The sequence below is a fragment of the Tenrec ecaudatus genome, chromosome Y (assembly GCF_050624435.1).
Source record: "Tenrec ecaudatus isolate mTenEca1 chromosome Y, mTenEca1.hap1, whole genome shotgun sequence".
In the NCBI taxonomy this organism is placed as follows: Eukaryota; Metazoa; Chordata; class Mammalia; order Afrosoricida; family Tenrecidae; genus Tenrec; species Tenrec ecaudatus.
This window is the reverse complement of record NC_134549.1, coordinates 1,928,201-1,955,039: the sequence shown is the minus strand read 5'-3', so window position 1 is coordinate 1,955,039 and position 26,839 is coordinate 1,928,201. Positions and strand designations below refer to the sequence as shown.

At 38.8% G+C, this 26,839-nt stretch overlaps 2 protein-coding genes across 3 annotated transcripts in view; one reads left to right on the top strand and one right to left on the bottom strand.

The window, feature by feature from the left end:
- Window positions 1-1,334: 1,334 nt before the first annotated feature.
- Window positions 1,335-1,448, bottom strand: LOC142435599 (dolichyl-diphosphooligosaccharide--protein glycosyltransferase subunit 4-like). Its single transcript, XM_075539826.1, has one exon. It carries the CDS (start codon window positions 1,446-1,448, stop codon window positions 1,335-1,337), a length of 114 nt encoding a protein of 37 aa, XP_075395941.1.
- Window positions 1,449-14,717: 13,269 nt separating this feature from the next.
- The window catches only part of LOC142435557 (lysine-specific demethylase 6A-like), a 163,039-nt gene continuing 150,917 nt past the window's right edge, over window positions 14,718-26,839 (top strand). Inside the window, exons 1-2 of one of the 2 annotated variants that reach the window (XM_075539784.1) lie at window positions 14,718-15,401; window positions 15,598-15,661. In XM_075539784.1, the coding sequence (XP_075395899.1) occupies window positions 15,247-15,401; window positions 15,598-15,661 (219 nt within the window). In that variant the 5' untranslated portion in view covers window positions 14,718-15,246. The remainder of the gene's footprint in view (window positions 15,402-15,597; window positions 15,662-26,839) is intronic. The other variant, XM_075539785.1, reaches the window with a different exon arrangement.

The window sequence follows — 26,839 nt, the reverse complement described above, 5'->3', positions numbered from 1 at the left end:
ATATGTTGCTTACTGTCCCCTGCCATTATTTAGATTTTTGTATTTAATAAGCTTATTGAGATTGGTTTTTCCATTCTAATTTTTTGTATGAAAATATTACCATAATCATGAAATATTCTGGGAAACTTTTGTTTTTATTGAAATAGTTACTCTCCTGAAATAGTTACTATAATTAATATTATTCAGTATTGGTATTGAAGAGTATATATTTTAACCTCTAGGATTTAGCTTCTCTCATGCAAAATTCTACACATTTTATTTCTCTATGTAACATTTTATTATAATTTCATTTAAATATTTTTTATTTTACAGTATGATAAATTACTGTATAAGTTGTTATAAATGGCATTTTGTTTTTCAACATTTGAATAACATTTTTTAATGCTCAAAAGTTAAAAAAATCCATATACCCTAAAATTGTCATTCCATAGAAGTCAACAGGAATAAGAATCAGAAGTTCAAAAACATGTTACCAACCCGATGTGAAGGGTCATGGATGCAATGGAGACTCAAAGCCCATGTGCAAGATGATTGGACAGTCCCTCTCAAAAAGGCTACACAGAAAGGATGACAGAGCCAGGGTGTGGTAGGACTTGATGGACTACATAACTATCCTCTAATTCATTATCATTTCCTCCCCTTACTAGTAAGGTCTTTATGTGACATAACTCATTAATCATGTTAGATTAGCATATAAGTCATTTGTACATTTAGGATTGCTCAATTCATGAAGGTCAAGATGAGTGACTCCTCAGAGAGAATGACAGGAGTGACTAATGGTTCCCTAAGGGTACTGGAGGAGAGAAGGGGACAGATAATATCAATGGTTGAGTAACCTCACCTAATGGTATTGAACAACAGAATTGAATGTGAGTGGATACATTAGAATGTGTAAAATATATCAATAAAACTATTATTAAAAATTTTTTTCATTCCATGTTCATCCAAATTTTCTCTTGTTTTTTGGTCTTCTTATTTTTCCTTTTGTAAACACACAAATATATTCTAACGTTCTAAACCCAACTTTAACAGTATGTTGCATATTGGACATAGTGTACTCCACTGACTTTTTTTTATATCTATATTTTTATATTGGGGGGGGGGGTACAAAAGCCAGCAGCCCCTATAGTGGGCCCTATTCGGTGGCAGCTTCTTGTTCCACAGGGTTAAGGAAGACTTTGAGGAAATAAAAGATGTTTGGAAAGCTCCAGGCATAGTTGCTTTGTATGTTGTGATGGGTAGAAGGGATGAAGTGAAGGGTGAGGGCAGGCCTCACACCCTCCATCTTGCCTCAGACTAGGTCCTGGAACCCTGGGGCTGAGAAAGTGCCCCTCTCAGTCCTGCTTCTTAGGATTGTTGACGGCCACGTAATGATAGAGAACGACAAGCAAGAAGAGCGACACGTCCAGCATGTTGGCGAAAATGGCGAGCTGCACGTCCGTGATCATCCTGACCAGCCCGGCTTGGCTCCGACATTCTCAGTGCACCTCCACTAACTTTTTTTTTTCCACTAACTTTTTAATGTATTAATTTATCTTGAAGATATTTTATAGAAATATATATATAGCACATCTTCATATTTTTGTGTTTTGTAATTTCCAAATGTTTACAAGTTTTAAAAGTATCTTTTACTTGATAATTAATAACCAGAAATTATTATTTGTGTTACCACATCTTTGCTAATTTTGAAACTCACTTTCTTACCTAGTGTTTTAGACTGTATTGCTTAGAGAAGCAAAACCAGTCATATATATCTATATCTATTTATATATCTATTTTATTTATGAGTCAGAGGTTAAACCTGAGTCTTTTCTCATTCATGTAGTTGATGGTCTGCCATACCAAGATGCAGGAAGACCAAGGTTAGTGGATGCAGAGCAGGTGATTCCAAGGTCAGTCAGTCAGATGGCAGGCCTAGAGAGCTCCCAGGGTTTTCAGACAATATGAAGGTCAATGAAGCAGGTACAGGATTTACAAGTGAGAACAGCATGAAGTGAGAAAGCGCTACAAGGAATCTAATAAATATGAAGTAGGTCACACCCATGAAGAAACATCATCAGGCTGTGACATGAGGGAGGAGTTGTCATTCATCTTAATCTTCTCACAACTTCTTATTGCTCACATTCATAGATCAGTTCTCTTGAATATCCCAATCATGGATATGTTTACTCTATGCTAGGTTAAAGATCTCACAAGATTTATTCCAGTTCTCTCCTACTTCCAATTTTGTCCAATGATATGCAGAAGAAATTTTGTTATATACTTCATTCTTTGAAGACATTCTCTCATACTGTATCCTGCTCCTAAACTTCCTAGGAGACAGAGATTAAAAAATTAGCCAGAAAAACCCTAAGTAGCACAGATCTCAGTCACATCTTTAGGTATTTCTGACTCTTTCAAAGCCATTCTTTCAACAATAAACCTTTGTATAATAAATCCTTATACTAGCCCTTGCATTAGGCTTTCCCAGCTTAAGCATGCCCTTTCATTTATATTTTATAGTCAAAATTCAACAAACAACACATAACCGCATCCCCTTCAGACCTAGGGGCATGAACAAAAGACATGTGGGGGGAGACAGCAGTCAGTGTAAGATATGAAAATAATTTTTAATTTACTAAGGGGCCACGAGGGGGTTGGGGAAGAAGCTAACACCAAGGGCCCTATGGAAAACAAAGAAAATGAATGTACAAATGTGTTTTACACAATTGATGTATGTATGTATGGATCGTGGTAAGAGTTGTATGTGCCCTAATAAAACGATTAAAAAAATGAGGAACTGATACCAAGGACTCAAGTAGAAGGCAAATGTTTTGAGAATGATGATGGCAACAAATGTACAAATGTGCTTGACACAATGGAAGTATGTATGGATTTTGATAAGAGTTGCATGAGCCCCCAATAAGATGATTTTTTTAAAAAGTCTAAAAATAATGACAACATATGTACAAATGTGCTTGATAGAATTGATGTATGGATTGTCACAAGAGTTGTAAGAGCCCCTAATAAAATTGCCTAGAAGTAGCTGCTCAAACCATCCTAGATAACCAAATGTTGAGACAAAGTTTACAAACATAAACACAAAATTTATGAAAACTTACTGTTTTCCTCCCATACAATTTGCAAGATCTCATCTTTATTTCCTTATTTCTTTTATTAAATACTTTTATTGGGGGCTCTTACAACTCTTATCACAATCCATACATTCATCCATGTGTCAAGTACATTTGTACATATGCTGTCATCATAATTTTCAGAGCATTTTCTTTCTACTTGAGCCTTTGATATCAGCCCCTCATTTTTTCCCCATCCTCCCTCTTGAACCCTTGATAAGTTACAGATTATTTTCATATCTTACATCATAGATCCTCTGTTTCCATTTACCTCCTTTTCTGTTTTTCATCTCCCTTGAAGGAGGTTGCATGTTGATCTTTGTAAAGGTCACTCATCTTTCACAAACTCTTAACTTCCCTCCCACTTTTCAGGAAAACCATTAAGTTTCTTTTCTACCACCAGAGTCTTTAAACCCAACTTTTCTGCTCTCAGGGCAGGAGTGGACCTGAATACCCATTCTGGTCCACTCCTGCCCTGAAATCCTAGAGATGATCTCCCATTTTACAGATCAACCTATACATGGAGCACCATTCTTATTCATAGATGAGAGCTACACACAAAAAAAAAATCTTCACGAGGTGGATATGCCATCATCACTCTATCACATGTAATTGAGGCTAACACGCTTACACCCAGACATACCTGTCAGCAAGTATTAATTATACTCATTAGAGACCTCATTCTTAACCAGGAGTCAGCAAACTTTTGAGGCTAAACTTATCACTCATAACAATTTAAAAAATATTTGACAGTCATAAATATATTTTCACAAATATATTAAATCACCATGAGCTGAATAATGTTCTTTAAAAATTTGATACATGAAACTAGTATAGTTTTATTTTTTTACTTTTATATATGTTTATACCAAACGAGCAACATATTTTTTACAAGTTAAAGTTTGCTGACAGGAAAGATGGTAAACATTAACACTTATTTCAAATATAATTCAATCCCATGTACTGATATGAAAAGAATAAAACTTCCCTCTTCAAAAAACTCCCCAGCTTCCACTATAGACAGCAGTCAACAGTTGCAGAGGTCACCAAATCCTCAATTCTCCAATACCTGGAGGAAATGTCTACCAGACCAAGCAGCAAAGAGAGCATCTTCCTTTACCTCCACTCTTTCAAGCATACTCCAGCAAGCTCTTACTTTCCCAATTGTCATCAACAACTCCTCTCTATTCATATCTGGAACACTATATATATGGAACTACCAACAACAACAACAAAAACAGATTGGCATCTTAAAAACTAATTATTTCTCTTCCATACCAAGGAAGAATATTCCTTTCACAAAACTTTATTACCATTTCCCTGTAGGGTCTCAGATCCTCACCCATTTGTTCTCCTTTGTTGTATATTCACCTACCTGTAAAATATCTTTAGGCAAGTTGCAGGAGACTGTAGTTCTTGTTTGCAAACCTCTCTTCAGGGAGCAGTGAGACCTCCTCTATTTCCCATTTATCAGACCTGGGGCAGCCTCCCAAGATAGGATTGCAGTTATTTCACTCATATGCCCCATATTATAAAACACGTGTGGGTGGGTGGAAGGCTCCGATAATCAGGAAAAGTAGAGTCAATTTTATTCTAAAACAATACTTAAGTAAGCTTATTGTAGAACTAAAACTACCCTGAGCAGAGGTCCTACATGTTGTCGTACTTCAAGTCCACATTACTCCCAGAAAACCCCTGTGGTTGTTACGTAATCTGGTGTAAATTTGTGGAGGGGTTTTGTCTAACTTATCAAGCAGGTGACAGCTTGATGACCTCATTTGGATGCACCATGAAAATAAATAGTTCACTGGAGTCTAGATACACAAACACTCCCTGGGAGACGTTCCTGTTGAGAAGACACACGTAGTTAAACTAGAGCCTTGGAGGTGGAGCCATGTGCTGAGATGTTTCCACCACTACTGGATCGTCAAGACTCTCCACCCACTGACTGGTCTGTGATCTTCCTGCAGTCAGCATCCTTGCATGTGTTTCCTGAGACTGAAGAGGAATTTATAGATTGATATCAGACATCTCTCTCTCACACACACACACCAGACTGCAGTCTCTCTCTCTCTCTCTATCTATCTATAGATAGATAGATAGATGAATAGATAGATAGATAGATATAGATATATCTAGATATATACTAGATCGCAGCCAGATATCTTTTTGGAAACGAAGATTTTGAAACTTATTTCATGAACAGCCTAAATAAGTTGGAAACCAAGTCGAAAAGGACCTGATGTGGTTAACAGCCAGCTAATTAGGTAAAACCTGAATTTTTGCAGTCAAAATTTCCTGGTGGTAGATATTTAGAAGGGGGTTAAATGGGGGGCGGGGTGGGGGGTGGGGGGAGGTAGGTAAGCCATGCTTAAGATGTTTTTATAGCTTAGGATCTGCTGACTTGAGCTACCCTTAAATGACTACGTTTTCCTCCATCCTTCCTTCCCCCAAACCCAAGCTGCAAATGAACCTACCCAAGGTGGACTTTAAATGTTCACACTGGAGCCCCGCGACTTCCTCCCACCAACCCCGCTTCCCTAGCCCGCCTAACTTTCCACGATATCCCACTCCCAGCCGCGCTTTGCTTTCATTTTTAGCTTCGCTTTCTTATTTTTCCTCAGTTTCGTGGCTTCCCAAGAGCGTTATCAGCGCCCTTTAATTCCGGAAATGAGCCCCTCAGCAGGAGCGTACTTTTGAAAAGAAAAGAACTAGCCCCGCCCTTCAGTGTTTGCAAGCCTATGCAAGCTCAGCAAACTGTAAGGTGCCGGAGCCGCTGCAAGCCTGGGTTCCAGCCGCTGGCATCAGGCGGCTGCTCCACAGCCACCCCAACATGGCCACCAGAAAGCCAGCCTTGGACTCAGCCCGGCTTCCAAGCTCGTCCCCGTTTCCCCCCACATCGCCAAGCCCGAAACAAGCAAACAATTGCTGTGCAACCCCATTTTCGTTGCGGGTTACAAAAGTCCTCCAAACAGCTTTTAAGAAAACAATCTCAGAATAAACCCTCCCGGCTTTTAAGACCCTTCTTTGCCAAAGGTACCCTCCCACATTGCTTCCCAAGACAATTCTGCCTGTTTTCTCAATATTCATTTACTCTTGTATATAATGCTTTCTTCTTTTTTTATAATGCTCTTTCTTATACACATGAGTGCCTATGAATTTGTTTCTCTAATGTACCCAGACTAACAAAACCCCTCAATCTCAGCCCATTTGAATTTTTATATTTAACAGTTCTCATTTAAAAGAATCTCTATTACCTCCTTTACCCATCACCAATATGTAGCCCACTGCAGCAGCAATTTGGCATAAACTATACACAAATATGAGACCCTTTTCAGGTAAACCCTGCACAGCCTCAACAAATCCAAATCTGGAGACTGAAGAAGACTGTATAACTGGCCCAACACTTCTACAACTTGAAACCAAAATGTGTAAGACTCACTGTAGTTCTTACATCCACTCTCATGCCTTGTACCAAAGCTACATAGCCTCTCACACTAGGTATATCCAATCTAAGTTAAAACTACCTTATATCCTCGAATATAAGCCAACCCAAGTATAAGCCAAGGTACCTAATTATTACCTGGAAAACCAGAAAAACTGATTGACTCGAGTATAAGCTTAGGGTTGAAAATGCAGAAGCTATTGGTGAGTTTCAATAATCAAAACAAATGAAAATAAAATTACTAAAAATTGAGACATTAGTGGGGTAATGTATTTAAATATTTTTTTAAATAAAAGGACAAGTCAGTTAACATTAGTAAACCATCACGGTAAGTGGAAAATAGGTTCAGCAAAAACAATAAGTTATCAACAATAATACCTTAAGAGTACTATTCCCTGAGCTCAATCAGCAACCAAGCTAAAATGTAGAGTTAAAATCCTTCAAAACTGGATTCCTCACACACCAGCCTGTGTGATCGAGTGGTCCCGAAGGGATCAGTTATCAGGCATCAAAGAACAAAAAATCATATCATTGGCTGCACACCTCCATGATAGGATCGCTGAAGACAAATGGGTGCATAAGCAAATGTGGCGAAGAAAGCTGATGGTGCCCAGCTATCAAAAGAGATAGTGTCTGGGGTCTTAAAGGCTTGAAGGTGAACAAGCGGCCATCTAGCTCAGAAGCAATAAAGCCCACATGGAAGAAGCACACCAGCCAGTGCGATCACAAGGTGCCAAAGGGACCAGGTATAAGGCATCATGCAACAACAACAAAAAAGATATATATGTATGTATATGTGTATATATATATATAGAATGAAGGGGGAAGTGCAGAGTAGAGACCCAAGGCCCAAGTGTCGGCCACTGGAGATCCCCTCATAGAGGGGTTTAGGAGAGGAGATGGGTCAGTCAGGGTGCGAGGTAGTACCGATGAAGAACACAGCTTTCCCCCAGATCCTGGATGCGTCCTCCTGCCAATTTCCATGATCCGAATTCTACCTTGCAGGGCTGGATAGGGCAGAGGTTGTACACTGGTACATATGGGGGCTGGAGGCACAGGGAATCCAGGGTAGTTGATACCTTCAGGACCAAGGGTGTGAGGGGCGATGCTGGGAGAGTGGAGGGTGAGTGGGTTGGAAAGGAGGAACTGATTACAAGGATCCACATGTGACCTCCTCCCTGGGAGATGGACGGCAGAGAAGGGGGGGAAGGGAGACTTCAGATAGGGCAAGATATGACAAAATAACCATGTATAAATTACCAAGGGCACATGAGGGAGGGGGGAGCAGGGAGGGAGGGGAATAAAAAAAAGAGGACCTGATGCAAAGGGCTTAAGTGGAGAGCAAATGATTAGATAATGATTGGGGCAGGGAATGTGCGGATGTGCTTTATACAATTGTATGTATATGTATGGATTGTGATAAGAGTTGTATGAGCCCCTAGTAAAATGTTAAAAAAACACCCCCAAACTGGATTCCTCATTATCATCCGTATCCCAATGCAGAGCTTCTGCTGGTGTGAGTTCATCATAGACTCTGTCCTCACTGAAATCACTGTCATCACCATCACTGCTGTCATTTTCATACAAAGCACAGTCTTCACTGCCATCCATAGCATTACTAATACGACATTTCTGGAAGGCCCACTGCACCATGTCTTCTGGAATGTCTTCCCAAGTATCCAAACCGACTTTGCTATTAACTCTATGTCAGGCTTCACGAGATTCCTCCTTTTGTTGTCCGGGCTTGACCAGCTGAAATCCATTCATGCCACATCCTTTGCACATTGTCTTTAAAAGGCTTATTCAAAGATACATTATCATAGGACGGCTCTTATTGGTTAGATGTGAGTAAACAAACATTCAAAGACCTGCAGTGTTGGCAGGACTTTGAATGAACAGTTGAGAAACGGCAATCACCTGAGAGATAATGGGTGCTTATCCTGTTCCTGGGGAGCGGAGTGGGATGCGGGGTGTGTGTGTGTGTGTGTGTGTGATGTTACACCTTGCTGGGGTACCATTGACCCATGTATAAGCTGAACATGAGTCTATTCGGTAATTCTCTTTCTGATTCCTGTATAATCCTCCAAACACCCCCTACTTCCAGAGCATTTGAACCCTATCCAGTTTTTCCAGCTTCATCCAACAACTGTGTACCATATCTACCAACTGACAGACTCTTAACCAATGTGATCATCTCTTGTATCTATATTTTCCACTGTTTTTCCTGGTGAGAGACCTCTCCCAATATTTTCTCAATTCCAATGATACACCAAAATACCTGTAGAGAACTTGCTCTTAACCTCTGCCTTTGAACACCCCCTCTTTTACTCCTAAATCCTCCTTTACTCTTCCTGTTTGATCCCTGCTATTTATCCAAGGTGGCTGACCTTGCCAGCCTAGACTCTTTTCCGGTATGGACTCAAATATCTTGGAATCAACTTAACTAAAATTATAACCCTTCTTGTGGCTAAGCAAGTCATAGATAGCTTTGTAGCACAGTTTGCTGACCAAAGGGAAGAGTTATAATAGCTTTAACACCCCCAGAGATAGTTTTAGGCTCTTTGCCTCACCTTGGCATACCAAGCCTCAATCTTCATCCAATCCCTCCCTTTTGAATATCATAAACAGGTAGAAACCTCCCATTATCATTATACAACCTTATAGTTACTCTAATTCTTCCATTCTAACCCTGGACCACCACAAATGCACCACTTCACAAGACCATCTTTCCCCCTTTCATAAAACCAGTTATTTTTAGAACTCAGTGAAATGGTTGAGGGTACTCTTTTTTGGGGGGAGGGGGACTGTAAGATGATATCCTGTTTCCGCCCACATTTTCATACCAACATCCGTAGCTATAACCAGTTTCTGCTACTGACTCCATCTACCTGACTGTATAAACTGTATGTTCCTAGGTAATACACAATTGGTTCCAGCTGCAACAACATGGACCTCCTTCCACTGCACTCCTTTTCTTCAAACCCTAGGCACTGGTGCTGCCTACCTAGGGCAATTCCATCCTTATATCATATCCATACAGTCCCCTATATCATATCCATACAGTCCCCTGAGACGAAGCAAGGGCCATACTGGGGAGTTTACCATCATATTTCAGGTATATAGACTAAACAGAAGGTGCTTCCTGGTTTTGCAGGGATCTTGAGGCTCTGGCTACTCTGTAACAGACAAGCTGACATCACCACTTAAGCAGAACTGTGTTAAGAACACCTTTCTCTGGGACATTTTCCTGTGCCCCCTTCAACCAGCTTTTGCCTGGCCTAAAGTAACCTGTTTTAACATCACAATGGAAAGCAGGTTTGAAAGTGCCCAAGAGAAGGGGTTCTCAACCTGTGGGTCGAGACCCTTTTAGGGGTCTACCTACACTTTCACAGGGGTTGCCTAAAACCATCGGAAAACAATAGGAATAGAGACACCGCTCCTCTATCCGTTTCCAGGCCAGTCTGCCCACATGCTGATACAACTACATACAAGTGTTCAGTGTAATGATATCATCGTACCAACCCATCACATATACCCTGTACAAATACAGGTGTATGTGACAGGGTTGGTGCCATAAGGCACTTATGTGGACCAGTTGCACATGTGTAGAGAGCAGCTACTGGGAAGAAAGCAGCTGCTGTGTTAAAAGCAGCAGTATTTGAAATAAAATTACACTTCATGAATTATAATTACTGTGCAAATATAAAATCATGTACTTTAAAATCATCAGCTACTGCAAAAAATAATATATATGTATACCATGGAAACTTAATTGAGATGTTGATCAGTCTTTATATTCAGCTGGGTTTATGTGAATACTTCTCCTTGTGATAGTAACTGGTATGTAAAAGAAAACCAACCCAAACAGTGATAAATCATAAGAAATATTAATGAACTGTATTGACTGAACTATGCCATGTATCATCTTTTGTATTATTAAAACTAGTATTATGTATTATTTTCATCAGTAGACCATCCCATAACAATGGATTGTGTAGAGAAAAACGTTAAGAAAAGAAAATATAGTGAGGATTTTTTACAGCATGGTTTTACCTTAATAATTACAGCAGGAATTGAAAACCTCAATGTGTTATTTGTTGTGAAGTCCTATCAGCCGAATCTATGAAGCTGAACAAAAGGAGTTCATTGAATTTTGCAATGGAGTGAGACCTGATTTCTCTACAATGCCAGTTACAAAATTCTGGATCAAGTGTTTGCATTCGTAGCCTGTTCTTTCTGAAGCTGTGTTGCACCTTCTTCCATTTCCAACAACATATCTTTGTAAAACAAGGTTTTCCTGCATGTTGATTCTCAAGTCTAAAGACCAAAATTGATTTGTGGAAGATGATCTTCGTTGTACTCTTGCCCCGAGAATTTCTGATCTGGTGAGAAAGAAGCTATCTCAATCTTTGCACTGAAGCTGGCTTTTTACACATATTGTTGCAAAATGTAGCAATGTAGTGTATTGTTGCTATATTAAGACTATTACCCACGTTACAGCATGCTTCAAGACAAAATTACATTTATTTGTCAATAGTGTTCAATTTGTAACAATGAAAATACATCCTGCATATCAGATATTGACATGATGATTCATAACAGTAGGAAAATGACAGTTATGAAGCAGCAATGAAAATAATATGATTGGGGCTCACCACAACATGAGGAACTGTATTTAAAAGTATGGCATTAGGAAGGTTGAGAACCACTGCCTTAGAGAAATTCTTGTTTAAATGACCTTTCTCCCCAGATGCTGTAAATCTTTCTCTCTGTGACAGGACTGTCTATTCCCCTCCTTTTCAAGGATGACAAGCTAGAGACAAAATCCAGGAATGGGGTCATAATCCAAGGCACCTGAAACTTAGCCTAAATATACTTTTATTTTACTTCTGTAAATACCAATTAGTGATATATATATATTAACTTGTCTTTTCTTCTGTTTTCTGTACTCTACCCTCCCTGAATGATATAAAAGAAAATCGGTGAGGGAAAAGTGAACTGTAGTCCGCAAAAGTTAGCTTGTCACATTTCTGCTGCATGCCAGACAAGCCCAATATTAAAGTCTGATTATTCTAATTGGGCATTGTAGTGGTCTTTTATCCAAATCTGCAACACTCATATCTCTGGGCCTCCAGAGTCAGCTCAGGGATTTTGGAAGAAGGGAGAAAAAGTCTCGGGAAATGACCTGCTATTAGAGCCAAGCATAAGCTTCTGATGCTCATTGCTTCTTGGGTTGCAAAGCAGACCTGACCTTTTTAAGAGGAGGAAAGGCAAAGGCAAAAGCATAGGTAAGAGTTAATTACCATTGTTCATTCCTCCACATTTTCTGCTAAAATATTGTGCCTATTCTGATATGGCCAGGAGCTGTTAATCTCATGAGTCAAAGACCAAAATGTCAAGCAGAATGCAAAATTTATATGAAAGGAAATAAAAGTCCCTAAAGCATCAGGTGTGATTCCAGTGACTTGCTGCTTGGTGAACTATGTCATGGTTTTATTAGATGAGGAGTACTTGTCTGTCTCAGGGTATATGAACGGACCAATTCTAAGTTTGGTCACCTCTCTCCCATCCAAGTACTAACCAAGCCCAATCCTGCTTAGCTTCTGAGATCAGACAAGATGAGATCAGGTACATTCAGAGTGGTATGGCTGTAAACATTTGGTTACATCTTTCAGTCCAAATCATGAATCTGTCATGTTCTGTAGACAGCTGGGTCTTATACAGGCATGGTCAAGCAACTAAGCAGGCAAGGGGTTACCAAAATGAGTCATGTGTTACTGAATTTGGTAACACGTGTTACCAAAATGAGTCATGTGTAATGAACATTGGGATCAGTTCCCTGATGCTTTAAGACTTAAAATTATCCTAGGTTGTACTGTCCTGCTGCTCTCAATGCTTTTGGAGTGCATATTTTTCCTCTCTTTTCCTGGGTTTCTATATATAATTTAGAGTGATTATTTGATTTTGTAGAACAACCAAAAGTAAATCATGCTATCTGCCAATCTTTCTGGTAGAATAAAAACCTAAACCAACCATCTAATGACTGTGCCTTGTTTATTGTCTCGAATGGATTAAGTAGAATTGCCCTGAAATATTGCCAAGGGTGTAAACCTTCAGGGAAGACGTTCTAATTTCTCCTTCAGATATACTGCTTCAACCTTTTAGTTGAATAATTTAACTGAAGAAGTAGGTGCCAATACTCTGGATTAAAATATGGCAGCAGAAGTATGGAAATACAGACACTCTCAGTGAGCTGATTTTCCAGACTCAAAGTAACTGTTCATTATAAAGTCTGTTTCTCTTTTTTTAATTTAAATGTGGGAAAAGGGAGGCCAAAATACAGACATGTACATATGTAAATATATTGATATGTGATGCTTGGAAATAGATCTATATACATATAAGTTTAGTATTAAGGTGGCAGATGGACATTGGGCCTCTACTCAAGTACTCCCTCAATGCAAGTACACTTTGTTCTATTAAACTGGCATTCCATGATGCTCATCTTCCCAATAGGATCACTGAAGACTGAAAGTGGATGCATAAGCAAATGTGGTGAAGAAAGCTGATGGTGCCCAGCTATCAATAGCATCTGGGGTCTTAAAAGCTTGACAATAAAAAAGCAGCCATCTAGCTGAGAAGCAACAAAGCTCACATGTAAGAAGCACACCAACCTGTGTGATTATGAGGTGTCAACAGGATAAGGTATTAGGCATCAAAGACCCAGAACAAAAAATCATATCATTGTCAATGAGGGGGAGTGCAGAGTGGAGACTCAAATTTTATATGCAGGCAATTGGGCATCCCTTTATAGAAGGGTCACAAGAGACGAGCCAGTCAGGGTGCAGTATAGCAGTGATGAAACTTAACAAGTTTCCTGTAGTTTTTAATACTTCTTCCCCCCAACTATTATGGTTCCAATTCTACCTTACAAATTTGGCTAGACCAGAACATTTACATGGGTACATATAAGAGGTGGAAAGACAGGGAATCCAGAACAGGGAATCCAGAACCCCTCAAGGCCAATATTGAGAGTAGACATACCAGGAGGGTAAGGGGAAGGTGGGGGGAAAAAAGGGGAATTGATCACCTGTAACCCCCTCTCAGGGGGATGGGCAACAGAAATGTGGATGAAGGGAAATATTGGTCAGTTAAGAGATGAAAAATTAACAATGATTTATAAATTATCTAGTGTTCATGAGGGATGGAGGGTAAGGGAAGGTGGGAGAAAATGAGAAGCTGATACCATGGGCTCAAGTAGAAATAATGTTTTCAAAGTGGTGATGTAAGAAATGTACAAATGTGCTTGACACAATTGGAGGATGTATGGGCTGTGCTAATAGTTGTAGGAGCCTCCAAATAAATTATTTTAAAAATATTTTAAGAAAAAGAAAAAGAAGATCGTGCCACGTTATCAGAAAGACTAGCATCTGGGGTTTAAAGGATAGTTTTATAACAAGCAGCTATCTAAGTAAGGTGTCAACGAAACCAGCATAAGAGAAGCACACCAGCCTGTGTGATCCAAGGATTGTAAATGATAAGATCCAATTCTGAAGGAGGGAAGGTATTTAAGCTTAAATTGTGAACACTTAGTTTGCATAAGGCTATGGATGACAGAAGACCAAAATCCATTTGCTGGATCCCTACATAAATTAAGCTCTAGTGAATCCCCTGTGATCATTCTCCAGGATTGTGAGTAGCCTTACTATCAGACAGAAAGCATTGTAAAATCAATTACAAATGATGTCATTAGGTTAAAATGTAATACTTCATTTGACCTATTTTAAAGTTCAGTTTTAATGTTATTATTTTAATTAAAGTTTTTCTTTTAAAAAAAAGTATTTACAACACCGTCAAAGCTCCTTAGTGTTCTGAAGTCTATTATTTCCAGCAAGATTAAAATTCCTTAGTGTTTCAGGGTGACGCGACAGTAGATAACGGAGGAAGTTCCTTCCAGGAACTCCTACGTGAACTTCCGGACAGGAAAAGGCGGTCCCTAATGTCTTCTTTTGGCAAGAGATCTGATCTTGCTTTCTTACTTGGGAAGCCTCCACAGCTCTTGAAGGGAATAAATGCTGGATACCCACCTCCGCTCAGCAAGAGTGTCTCTAAATAGAATAACTTTGTTCTTTTCTGATCAAGTTCATAACCTTCCATTGATTGACGTACGTAGCAACCAATTATTGTCCTGTATTTAAGCTCTTCTTGTCTATTTGGTAGTATTAAGGTTGGTGGGCGGGACTCGGGAGTTAGCTAGTTAACGAAAGACGTGGTCTACGTGCATCAACACGGTCACGTGAGGCAGGATACTTTATTTCATTGGCTTTTCCTAAAGTGGGAGGATACCGAGGTTGCGTTGTGGGTTTCGTTCTCGGACAAAATTTCAACAACTTTGTGCTTGTGAGGAGTAAGTTTGTAATTCTAATAGATCTTCTCCCGTATATCCGGCCTCGTGCGCTAACGCTTTCAGTTCCCACTTAAGAGTCTTACTGCTTACCCCTCTGCAATGTGACTTTGTATCCGACCTCGCAGCTTCTCCAGCTGCCGCTCTCTTTAAATCACTACCGCTTCAGGTGGCGGTTGTAAAAAGTTGGTTTGCCAATACAATTTGGCGTTTGAGGGCATCGGTAGGAGTCCTGAACTGGAAGAGAAGTGAGTACATTTGGATTGTAAATTTGTTGCCTTTCCATGAAATCCTGCGGAGTGTCTCTCCTTACCGTCGCCACTGCTTTGAGTGAGGATGATGAAAAGAAAATGGCGGCGGGGAAAAGGAGCGGCGAGGTTGAAGAGGGGACCCCCAGTTTGACAGCTGAGGAGAAGGACGCGATCGGAGGAATGGACAGGTATGTGATACAATCACGGCTTAATAGACTCCAGACTGGCGGACTCCACGCTGTGTAGAGGCACAGCACAGCTTCTTCAGGCATTCGGGCGGGCATCGGGTCTAGGCAATCCCGCGTCGTATTTAGAATTTAGGGATTTGGACCAAAATGAACATTTTCCGGAGCTTTAACGAGCTTCGTATATCTCTCCCCATAGTCGTCTCTTCGGGTTCGTGAAGCTGCAAGAAGATGGCGCCAGGAGGAAGATTTTACTAGACAAGGTAAGTGAGTCTCTTAGACCTGAAGTGTAGACATTTTCCTTTTGGCTCTGCACCTCGCTATACCCAGAGCACAGCTGAGACATCCTGCTGTGAGACTGAGGGGCTTGCAGAAAATTCTTCCGCTTTTATGTTTACTTCGTTGCAAAAACATCATTTATTTTTTGGAACAGAACGATAGCCCTCTGGGGTTGCGCGAACAGCTCATTGGTATACGCATGATCTCCAAACTGATATTTCAGCATGAAGGAACTTTGGATATGTGCTGAATAAAAAAATTCCGCTTGTTTACCACTTTGTTGAAATTGAATTGGTGTAACCTATTCTTGGTTTCGAGTGTTAACTACACGGTTACGACTTGTTCCCAGAATGGATAAGTTTCAGGTGCCTTAACATTTGCCTTTGAGCTTTACACATTTAACCTTATTGGAACATGCTTGATTAGAGGTGAGGTGATTTATTAACTTTTTGCTTCTGCTATAATGGGAATACACGTGTGACCAAGATTTTCCGAATCGCTTTCATCTGGTGCCTTATTTTTGTTGTCTGATAAAAGAGGCTAAAAGGTGGGGAAAGATTCCTTGTTTAATTATGTAGAAAGTTGTTGGCACTGTCATCTCGTTAATGGCTTCTCTGGTCGCCAAGATGGCGGGAAAGAGTGGGAGGAGAAATGAACGTGATAATCTGGGAAGGGAGGATATAGAAGCTGGAAAGTAAATAAAAGCTAAGAGGAGGGCTTTATCTTGGGATTTTTCTCACTCAGATGGTGTTTATTAAAAATTATCTATTAAAAATAGAAACAGCATTTATCTGGTATATGCTTTCCAACCTGTAGCATATTTATTCATCCGTAAACTATTGAATAGAGGCCCAAAAATCTCAATTTTTTTTATCAGTTATAATTTGTTGACTAAAATTTGGGTTAAAATAGAATTTGTGTTCCATGACTTGAAACATGAAACTTAGACTGCAATAAATGTTACTTTCATTAAATCTTTGCTAGTTAACATCTTAAAGATGCATTTGACAGTTTTGTTATTTAAGTGAAATTTGTTAGATAATTAAACCATGACATTTTATTCTTAAATGAACTTTTATAATTTGCCAGAATTTAATCTGTTGTGTTATTTAGCCTGGTTGTTAAATTCTTTTAGTAGACTCCCTTGTCTCATAGTGAATGATCAAAAAATTAAAAATCAGAAACACTGGAATGCTTTCTTTTAACCCAGTCCATTTAACCAATAAGTAAACTTGAATTAAGCTTTATTACATAAATTTCACTAGCAGTGTATTGATTATGTCTGCCATGATGTAAGAAACTACCACCAGTCTTTCTAAAAAATAGGTATTTCATGTATTTTTTTTAAAAAAATTTACTGTAAAAAATCTATTACAATAGGTTAAGTGAAAGTTGAGCAAAAGGAATTGTTAGTTTATTTGTGAATGATTATTGATGATTTTGTAAAGCCATCTCATTGAGCCTCTTTTTTCCAATGAAGGGGAAAAACCCATTATATACCTAATGTATATAATTGTGGAGAATGTATGAGTGAGATCATTCTGTCTCCAGATGCTACAGGTCAGATAAATATTCGATGATAGATTTAGTTGTGAATGCATTCTAAAGATATGTGTTATTGGGATTAGATTTTAGGAAAGAAAGAAAACCATTTTATAGTAAAGGTTACCATCTGATTTATACATGCACATTTTTAGTCTAATGGTTACTTTAGACGATAAATTGTTACTTAGTTTTTTTAAGTTACTATAGAAAATTAAAAATATTAAAGTGAGAGAATAATATAATCAAACTATATCCTTCTGACATCAATAATTTTCTGTTTTGAGAGTTGTGCTTTTAATCCTTCGTTATTTCTCAACAGTACTCCAAAATAATGAAGCAAATCACAAATATCCTATATCATTCAATCCAGGTGTATGAAAGATATTTAGGTACTTTATAAACAGACATAACTACAAAAATAATTGCAAGAAATTTACTTACAATTCTGTACATTAAAGTAGAATTTCTGTCACTTGTTTTATGAATTCTTACCTTTTGCTATATGGAAGTTAACGTTAAAAAAATCATTTTATTGGGGGCTTGTACAGCTCTTCTCACAAAACATCCATCCATTGTGTGAAGCACATTTTTACATGTGTTGCCGTCATCGTTTTCAAAACATTTTCTTTTCACTTGAGCCCTTGGTATTGGCTCCTCATCCCACCCACCTCCTTTATGAACCCTTGATAATTTACAAATTATTATTTTATCATGTCTTTTCTGTTGTCTTCCCTCCTAGGAGGGGGTTATATGTAGATCACTGTGATAGTTTCCCCTCTCCTTCCACCCTTCCGCCTACCTTCCTGGTATCACAACTCCTTGTTTTTGAGGGGTTTATCTATCTGGGATTCCCCGTTTTTACAGCTCTTAACTGTATTCTTGTACTTGTTTTGGCCAGCCGGATTTGTAAGGTAGAATTTGGACCATGATAGTGTGGAGGAGGAAGCATTGAAGAATTAAAGGAAAGTTGTATGTTTCATAGGCTCTGTACTGCATCTGGCTCATCTCTTCCATATGACCCTTTTGTAAGGGAATGTGCAATTGTGTACTGATGGCGATGAGTCTCCACTCTGCCCTCCCCCTCATTCACATTGATAGGATTTATTTTTCTGGGTCTTTGATGTCTGATACCTGACCCCATCAACACTTCATGACCCCACAGGCTAGTGTACTTCTTTCATGTGGGCTTTGTTGCTTCTCAGCTACATGGCCGCTTGTTTATCTTCAAGCATTTAAGACCCCAGTCACTACCTTTCCATAGCCAGGCATCATCAGCTTTGTTCATCACATTTGCTTATTCACCCGCTTTTTCTGCAGTGATGTTGTCGGGAGACTGAGCATCACAGAATACCAAGTTGTTAGAACAAAGTTTTCTTGCAATGAGGGAGTACTTAAGTAGTTCTGTCTACTACCTTTAATATGTATATAGATCTATTTCCCTATCGTTGTATGTACATGCCTGTATTTAGATTCTGTAAATGCCCTTTGCTTCTAGTTCTTTCCTCTATTTCTTTTACTTTCCATTTGGCCCACTGTCATGTTCAGCCTTCATTAGGGTTTCAGTAATTCTTCTTAGTTACATTTCCCTGGATCAAGCTCTACCAGGCATCCTATGCCCTCCTCGCCATTGAGTATTTTATAAAAATTTTCATCTATTGGTAAAACAGAATTTGCATGTTCAATACTAGTTCTGGAAAGCATCTCAATTCATGATTTATTTCTGGGTTTAGTATTTTTTTTAACCATTAACTTCTTGTTAACCTTGGACAGTTGTTAAAATTTAAGGAGATATTAAATCAATCCTCACTCATAGTGATCTTTTAAGAATAGAGCTGTCCCCGAATAATTCTAAGTCTGTAAACTTTACCAAAAAGAAGGAAGCCTCATCTTTCCCATGGAGGTACTGATTGGTTTGAACTGCTAAACTTGCCAATAGCAATCTAAAATGTAACCAACTTTACTACCAGAACTACAAACTTAATGCCCAAATTATTTCAAAACAGGCTTAGATAGCAACTAGATAATCCAGATAAGTCGCAGTTTATAGTTTATAGTTTGTATCTAAATTACCTTTGATTTTCCTCACCCTCATTGGCCCTTTACCAAATTACATCGTTGAAGAATATTTTGGCTATCTTCTCATTAGGAATACTTTGTTTTCCTTTTTATGACATGTTCAAAGGTAATGCTAGCTTTCTGAAACGAGTTGAGAAGTGTTCTCTGTAAAAGTATTTTGGTATAATTTACATAATATCTGTTTCTCCTTAAATACTTGATAGACTTCAGCAGTGTAGCCACTGCTAAGTATTTATGGTTAACTGAATCTGACCTGAATGTACAAGAGAATGAAATTGCTAAGTCATTTCATCATCCTCACAATGTTTACGTTTGAGCTCCTTGCCACCATTCTGTCAATTCATCTCTTCATCATTTTTGCTGACTTTCAACTTTACTTCATCTTTCTCTCACTGAACAGCTGGTAGATTCAAACTATTGCCCTAAAGATAAGCAGTGCACCTTCTAATTCACTCCGCTACCAGAACATCTCAAGTAGAAATAATTATAACAAATAAAACAACATAAAAAAATACAAAAACGTTCTTTGGAAAGCACTGTCAAGATTAATAAGTCAATTGGCTAAACTGAAAATGCAATAGGGAAATTTCCAAGTATAGGAAAAGAGTTATTCACGCCCTAAGGAGCACTGTCCCAACAAGCTCTACAGTTTATGGGCAAATTTTATTTTTGTGTTTCCCACAAATCTCTTTAGTGAGCTAATAATATCATTCCATAGTTCACATCAAGCATTATTGTACAATAACTATCAGTTTTAAAATGTTCTATTTCTTGAACTCTTTGATATCAGTTCCCCTTTACCCACCTCCTCCAAACAAGTTTTCTTATAATTGACACAGTTTGCCTGACTCATGACAACCTTATAGATAGAACAGGGTAGAACTGACTTTTTGGGTTCCGAGATTAGAACTCTTTACAGGACTAGAAAGCCTGGATCTGCAGAGATGCTTGTGATTTCAAATTGCAAACCTTGTGATGAGCAGCTAAACATGTAACCATTCCAACACCAGGGCTTTTTACTTGATGGTATTGAGGTTTGTTTGTTTGTTTTGGTTCTTTTTATTCATTAGGGATCCACTACTTGATTTAAACCTTTCAAAGTTATTGAGAAATTATATAACAACAAGATATTTGGGGAAATGTTCTGGTAATTTTTTATTCCACTTTACAAAATTAAAGTAAAACTTAACCTCCTGACAAATACATAAACATTGTAAGGTGTAAAATTCTGTGGCATATAGTGTTTTACATATCTCTCTAGTTCCAGCATGTTTCCATATACAGGTCTGCTTCATTTATTGTCCGTTGCATTAATTGTACAAAAATCTGGTGATCGTGTCAAGTCAGTCAGTGACATTTGTCCAGAAACTTGTGCTTACTTTATGTTTCGATTATATTTTAGTAATTTTCACTGTATTTCAACTTTTTTATAATGCTGTTAAACATTTGGTAGATTGTTGTGTGGCATAGCTTTTGCATACTAGGAAACAAAAAAAATGTGCTACTTATTGTGATATTTATTCTATCATGTTTTGGAACTAAACCTGCATTATCTCTTAGGTAGAATTCAGAACTCATTATCAAGTTGCTATGACTCATAGCAAATGTATAGGACAGGATAGAATAACTTCTTTTGATTTCTGAGCTGCTAACTCTTTATGGTGGGAGAAATCCTCCATCTTTTTCCTGAGAAGTGGTACTCAATTCTTAACCTACTACATTACCAATAACCTAGTAAGATAGCTGTAAAATCTAATGCCTAAATTATTTCAGTCAGCTAAAAAAAAAAGGGTCTAAGAATTGATAGAATACCAATTAAAATGTTTAAGCAAGCTGTTGAAGCACAGAAAACACTATCTGTGCTAGGAAATTTGAAAGGAAGGGACTTAGAAAACTTACTGAAAGAGATCCATATTTGTGCCCATCCAAAGAAATGACCTAGAAGAATGCTCAAATTGTGCAATGAATACATTGATAGTGCATGAAAGTAAAATTTTGCTGAATAGCATCCAACAATTGTAGCAGCACATTGACAGGGAGATTATGGAAGTTGAGGCTGGATTCAGAAGTTGGAACAAGAGATATTGTTTATGTATGAATTACAACTCAATATAAAGAAAACCAAAATTCTTACAACTGGACCAACATGGTAAATGGAGAAAAAATTAAAATTGACCTGGATTTTGTCTTGCTTGACTCCACAAAGAATGCTCATGGAAGCAAAAGTGAAGAGATTAAAAGATGTGTTACATTAGGTAACTCTGCAACAGAGCCGTTTTTTAGAGTATCAAAAAGCAAAGATGTTAATTTGAGACTTAAGATGTACTTGACCATGGTATTTTCCATCGCCTTAGAGCAGTTCTCAACCTTTCTAATGCCACTACCCTTTAATACAGTTCCTCATGTTGTGGTGACCCCCCAAACATAAAATTATTTTCATGGCTACTTCTTAACTGTAATTTTACACTACTGTTATGGATTGAACGACCCCTGGGAAAGGGTTGTTTGACCTCCAAAGGGGTCGTGACGCACAGGTTAAGAACTGCTGTCTTCTATGCATGTGCAAGACTTCACCATACATACTTTGTACGTATTGTCAGGAGAGACCAGTCCTCGGGGAAGTATATCATGCTTAGTAAAGAGGAGGGGTGAAGAAAAAGAGTGATAGGACAATTGTGAACATGGCATTATGACCAGGAAATGATTCATTTTGTTTTTATAGAGTAACAACTATGAGTTGGATATAACTCATGGGCCTAACAATATCAACACATTCTTTCTATAGTCTTAGATATATTAGTGCTCCCAATTTATATTGAACTTTGTATAAGAGAACAAATGTTGCCAGTTTTGTGTGTGTTTTGTGTGCCAGTATTAAGCCTTCATGTCCAATTTTTATTTACCATAAAGCCCTAACAACTACTAATCTTAGTTTCAGTTTTTCTGGATTTGCTCGGCAATCCTCAAAACATACTGTACTAGGTTTTCAGTTCATTAATCCACTGTATTATTCCAAACAAAACATATTTAAACATACATCAGAGTAATACACTTGTCTTCTTTATGTAAAGTAAATTAAAAATAAAGTCTAATAAAAAATAGTGGTCTCTTTTTTGTTGTTTGTGTTTTGCTTTTTTTTCCTCATTGGCTTTTTGTTGTTACTTTGTTTCTTTTGTTGCTTGGTTTTGCTCTGTCTTGTTTTTGTGCATGTTATTATCACCGCAGGTCTGTCTAAATAAGATACGCTGAACAATCTGGAGGAGAAAACAATGGGACCGATGGTTCCAGGGTGGCCATGGGAGGAGGGGGAGGTGGGGTGATAGGAAGTGGGTGTTAACAAACCCAGGGACAAGGGAACAATAAGTGATCCTAATTGAGTGGCAAGCACTGTGTAAGAGGCCTGATAGGACCTGATCAAGGGTGAGTTAGTTTATTGTGCCAACTTGGTCAATAAACACAAGGGGGGTTAATTGGAGGGGGGAGAGATAAATGGCTCTGTGAGTCTCGCCTTTCTAGTTCTCTGGTCTCTTGCTTTGTGATGGTCGGCACGTGGGTGCAGTTGCCTTAGCAGTTCACTGCTTCAGCTTGCAAGGCTGACTTCCTGCAAGACATACCCAAGGAGAAGCTGCATGGACCAACCCTGATGCAGCTGGGTGCAGGAGCAGCCATGTGGAGACTGCTGCCAGTGCTAAGATGTTTACATGCTCATTGATCGACTTTGCTCCTGCAGTCAGCGGCGTCATTGTGTCTGTTTTGTGAGATGGAGAAGGGCTTCGTGGATTGGTGTTGAACATATTGGTTAACGGGTTTATGTTGGACTTGTGGGCATGGGCAGCACTGGGTTGGGATGTTTTTTTGATTTACGCGTAACCTTTATATAAAACTCTTATACATGAGTTTCTGTGGATCTGTTTCTTGATAAAGTATCCAGACTAATACAAAGGGCAATGTAATTGAGAAGAATTACTGAAACCCAAATGAAGGCTGAGCATGATGGTGGGACAAGAAGAAAGCAAAAGGAAATGGAAGAAGTAGGAGGCAAAAGGCATTTATAAAGGTTTAAATACAGCCATTTACATAGGTAAATATATTTATATATGACCCGTGGGCCACATGCGGCCCACCGAGGACATAATTATCCAGCCTGCTGGGTGTTTTGGACCCGTTTGTTGTTTAGTTCTAAATACGGTATGTGCAGTATGCATAAGAATTTGTTCATTTATATATATTTTAAACTTTAGTTTGGTCCTCGAACGGTCTGAGGGACAGTGAACTGGCCCCCTGTTTAAAAAGTTTGAGGACCTTTAGTTCCTAAATGTTTCCTCCCCACCCACTATCATCCCAATTCTATCTTACAAATCTGGCTAGACCAGAGGATGTAGACTAGTACATATAGGAACTGGAAATGGAATCTAGGATAGATGATTCCTTCAGGACTAGTGAGAGTGGCAATACCATGATGTTAGAGGAAGGATGGGGTAGAAAGGGGGAACCGATTACAAGGATCTACATAAAACCTCGTCCCTGGGGGACAGAAAACAGAAAAGTGGATGAAAGGAGACATCGGACAGTGTAAGATCTGACAAAATAGTAATTTATAAATTATCAAGGGTTCAAGGATGGGTGGGAGGGGGAAACTGAGCTGTTGTCAGGGGCTTAAGTGGAGAGCACATGTTTTGAGAATGATGAGGGCAATGAATGTACAAATGTGCTTTTTTACACAATTCAATTATGTATGGATTGTGATAAGAAATGATTAAAAAAACTGATCCTACCGGGCCATTTAAATTCAAAAAGAGGTTAAAATGACTCTTATTTTCTAGAGTATGACATAAATTTGCTGCATTTCTTGAAGTCCACAGAATTCTAGGGCATACAATTAAGACATTTTAAGGCAGTGGAAAGCTGCAGTAGCTGGAAAAAGGCCAGATAGTTATGTCAAGGAATATTTTCCCTAATCATGACAGTGCATTTAGTCTTCATTGGTAGCATGGCTGTTCTATCAGAATTTAATTAAGAAACCTTATCACATCAATAGACCTCTTACCCCTTCACACACTTTTATTTTCCAAGATTTAACATTTTAAAAGAAACACAATTTTGAGTGACTTGATGTAAAAACTTTTAATGTGGTGTAAATAGATGAGTCCAGAATCTTAAAGAATGATTAAAATACAGAATAACTTTTTCAAAAGTGTGTAGATAAGAGGATATGGTAAATTATTGCTTTACATTTTGTTTTTATTTCACAAACGCTTCTGTAATTTGTAGCAATAGTTTTTTACTTATTCTCACAAATGGAATAATATAATCTATTGTATATATTACTTTCCTATTAGCAGTACTTAAAAAAAATCATTTTATTGGGGGCTCATACAATTCTTATCACAATCCAAAAATCCATCCATTGTGTCAAGCACATATGTACATTTGTTGCCATCATTTTCAAAACATTTGCCTTCTGCTTGAGCCCTTAATAGCTGCTGCTTATTTTCCCCCTCCCCACTCCCCCTTACTTCATGAACCCTTCATCATTCATAAATTACTATTTTGTCATTTGTTACACTGTCCAATGTCTCCCCCTGCCTTCTTCTCTACTGTCCATCCCCCGGCAACGAGATTATTCTTGTAATCGAGCACTCTCACCAGTGGTCCTGAAGGAGTCATCTGTCCCAGATTTCCTGTGTTTCTAGTTGCTATCTGTACCTATATACATCCTCTGGTCTAGCCAGATTTTTAAGGTAGAATTGGGATCATGATAGTGGGAACAGTGCTTTTTTAATTTTCTCTCATATGAAATGTCTAGGGTTGCCATCACCAGAGAAAGTGTAGTAGTTGCCAGGGGTTGGAGAGAAAATTGGACAGGCATATATGCTTTCTATTTTTCTTTTATTAAATCATTTTATTGGGGCAATGTACAATTCTTATTATAATCCATACATCCATCCATTGTGTGTCATACATTTGTACATTTGCTGCATTCATCATTCCCAAAACATTTGCTTTCTGCTTCAACCCTTGATATCAGCTCCCCTCTTCCCCCTCCCTAATGAACTCTTGATAATTTATAAATTACTATTATTTTGCCATATCTTACACTGCCCAGGGTCTCCCTTCACCCACTTTTCTGTTCATCCCCTAAAAGGTTATATGTAGATCCTTGTAATCGGTTCCGCCTTTCTACCCCACCCTCCCTCCATCTTCCCAGTATCCCTTCTCTCACAATTTGTCCTGAAGAGACCATCTGTCCTGGATTCTGTGTGTTTCCAGTTCCTATCTGTACCAGTGTACATCTTCTGGTCTAGCCAGATTTCTAAGGTAGAATTGGGATTGTGATACTGGGACAGGGTTGGGTGGGAAGCATTTGAAAGGAAAGTTGTATGTTTGAGCATTGCAACACTGTATCCTGACTGTCTCGTCTCCTCCCCACAACCCTTCTGTAAGGGGATGTCCACACACCACACTCCCCTCATTCACAATGATAAGGTTTTTTTGTTTTTTGACGCATGATACCTGATCCCTTCGACACCTTTTGGTCACAGACACTAGTGTGCTTTTATGTGGGCTTTGTTGCTTCCAAGATAGATGGTTGCTTGATTACCTTCAAGTCTTCTAGATCCTATAAGACCCTATAAACTATCTTTTGATAGCCAGGCACCATCAGCTTTCATCAGCACATTTGCTTACGCACTTGCTTTTTCTTCAGTGATTGTGTCAGGAAGGTGCTATGTTCCTCTTGCTGATCTGTTACATGCCCTTAGTGTTTTGCCTTGGTGTGGTGGGATCATATTGGGTGCAATTCCTACACTGTGTCTCCATTGTTTCCTCTGTAGGACTATGGGTCAGTTAGGGAGGTTGTGTCTCATAATGGGGCTGGCTATGTGTTTTTTGTTTTTTTAAAATTTTATTGGGGGCTTGTGCAATTCTTATCACAAGCCATACATGCATCCATTGTGTCAAGTACATGTACATTTATTGCCATCAACATGCTCAAAAACATTTGCTTTCTACTTGAACCCTTAATAGTAGCTCCTCATTTTTCCCTCTCTCCCCATTGCCCCCTCCCTCATGAACCCTTCATAATTAATAAATTATTATTATTTTGTCATATCTTTCACTGTCCAACGTCTCTATTCACCTACTTTTTCTGTTGTCCACCCCCTGGCAAGGAGTTTATAAGTAGATTCTTATAATCGGTTACCCGTTTCTGCCCCACCTTCCTTCCACCCTCCAGGTATTCCATATGGTCTTGTTTGTGGATTGGCTGCCCTGAGTGGGAATATCATCCTCAAGGCTTGATGGGTGAGGATGTGCTTCACTCTCACTTCCATTCTTGATTTTCCACCATGTCCCCTGGTCAGACATGTCCCTCTCCTTGAGCTGTAGCTTCAGTGCTGTCATCTACAATAAATTCTGGTGGGGAGGGTCAGCTGTCCACATTGTTGGGATTGGGGCTGGCCCCTCAGACCTCTCCATTGGTTCCCTACTCCATGTTGGCATGTTGCATTCACATCTTGGAGCACCGGGTTGAATTTTGTTCC

Excerpts from the sequence above, each read along its gene's own strand:
- LOC142435599 (XM_075539826.1), bottom strand. The coding sequence starts at position 1,448 with ATGATCACGGACGTGCAGCTCGCCATTTTCGCCAACATGCTGGACGTG.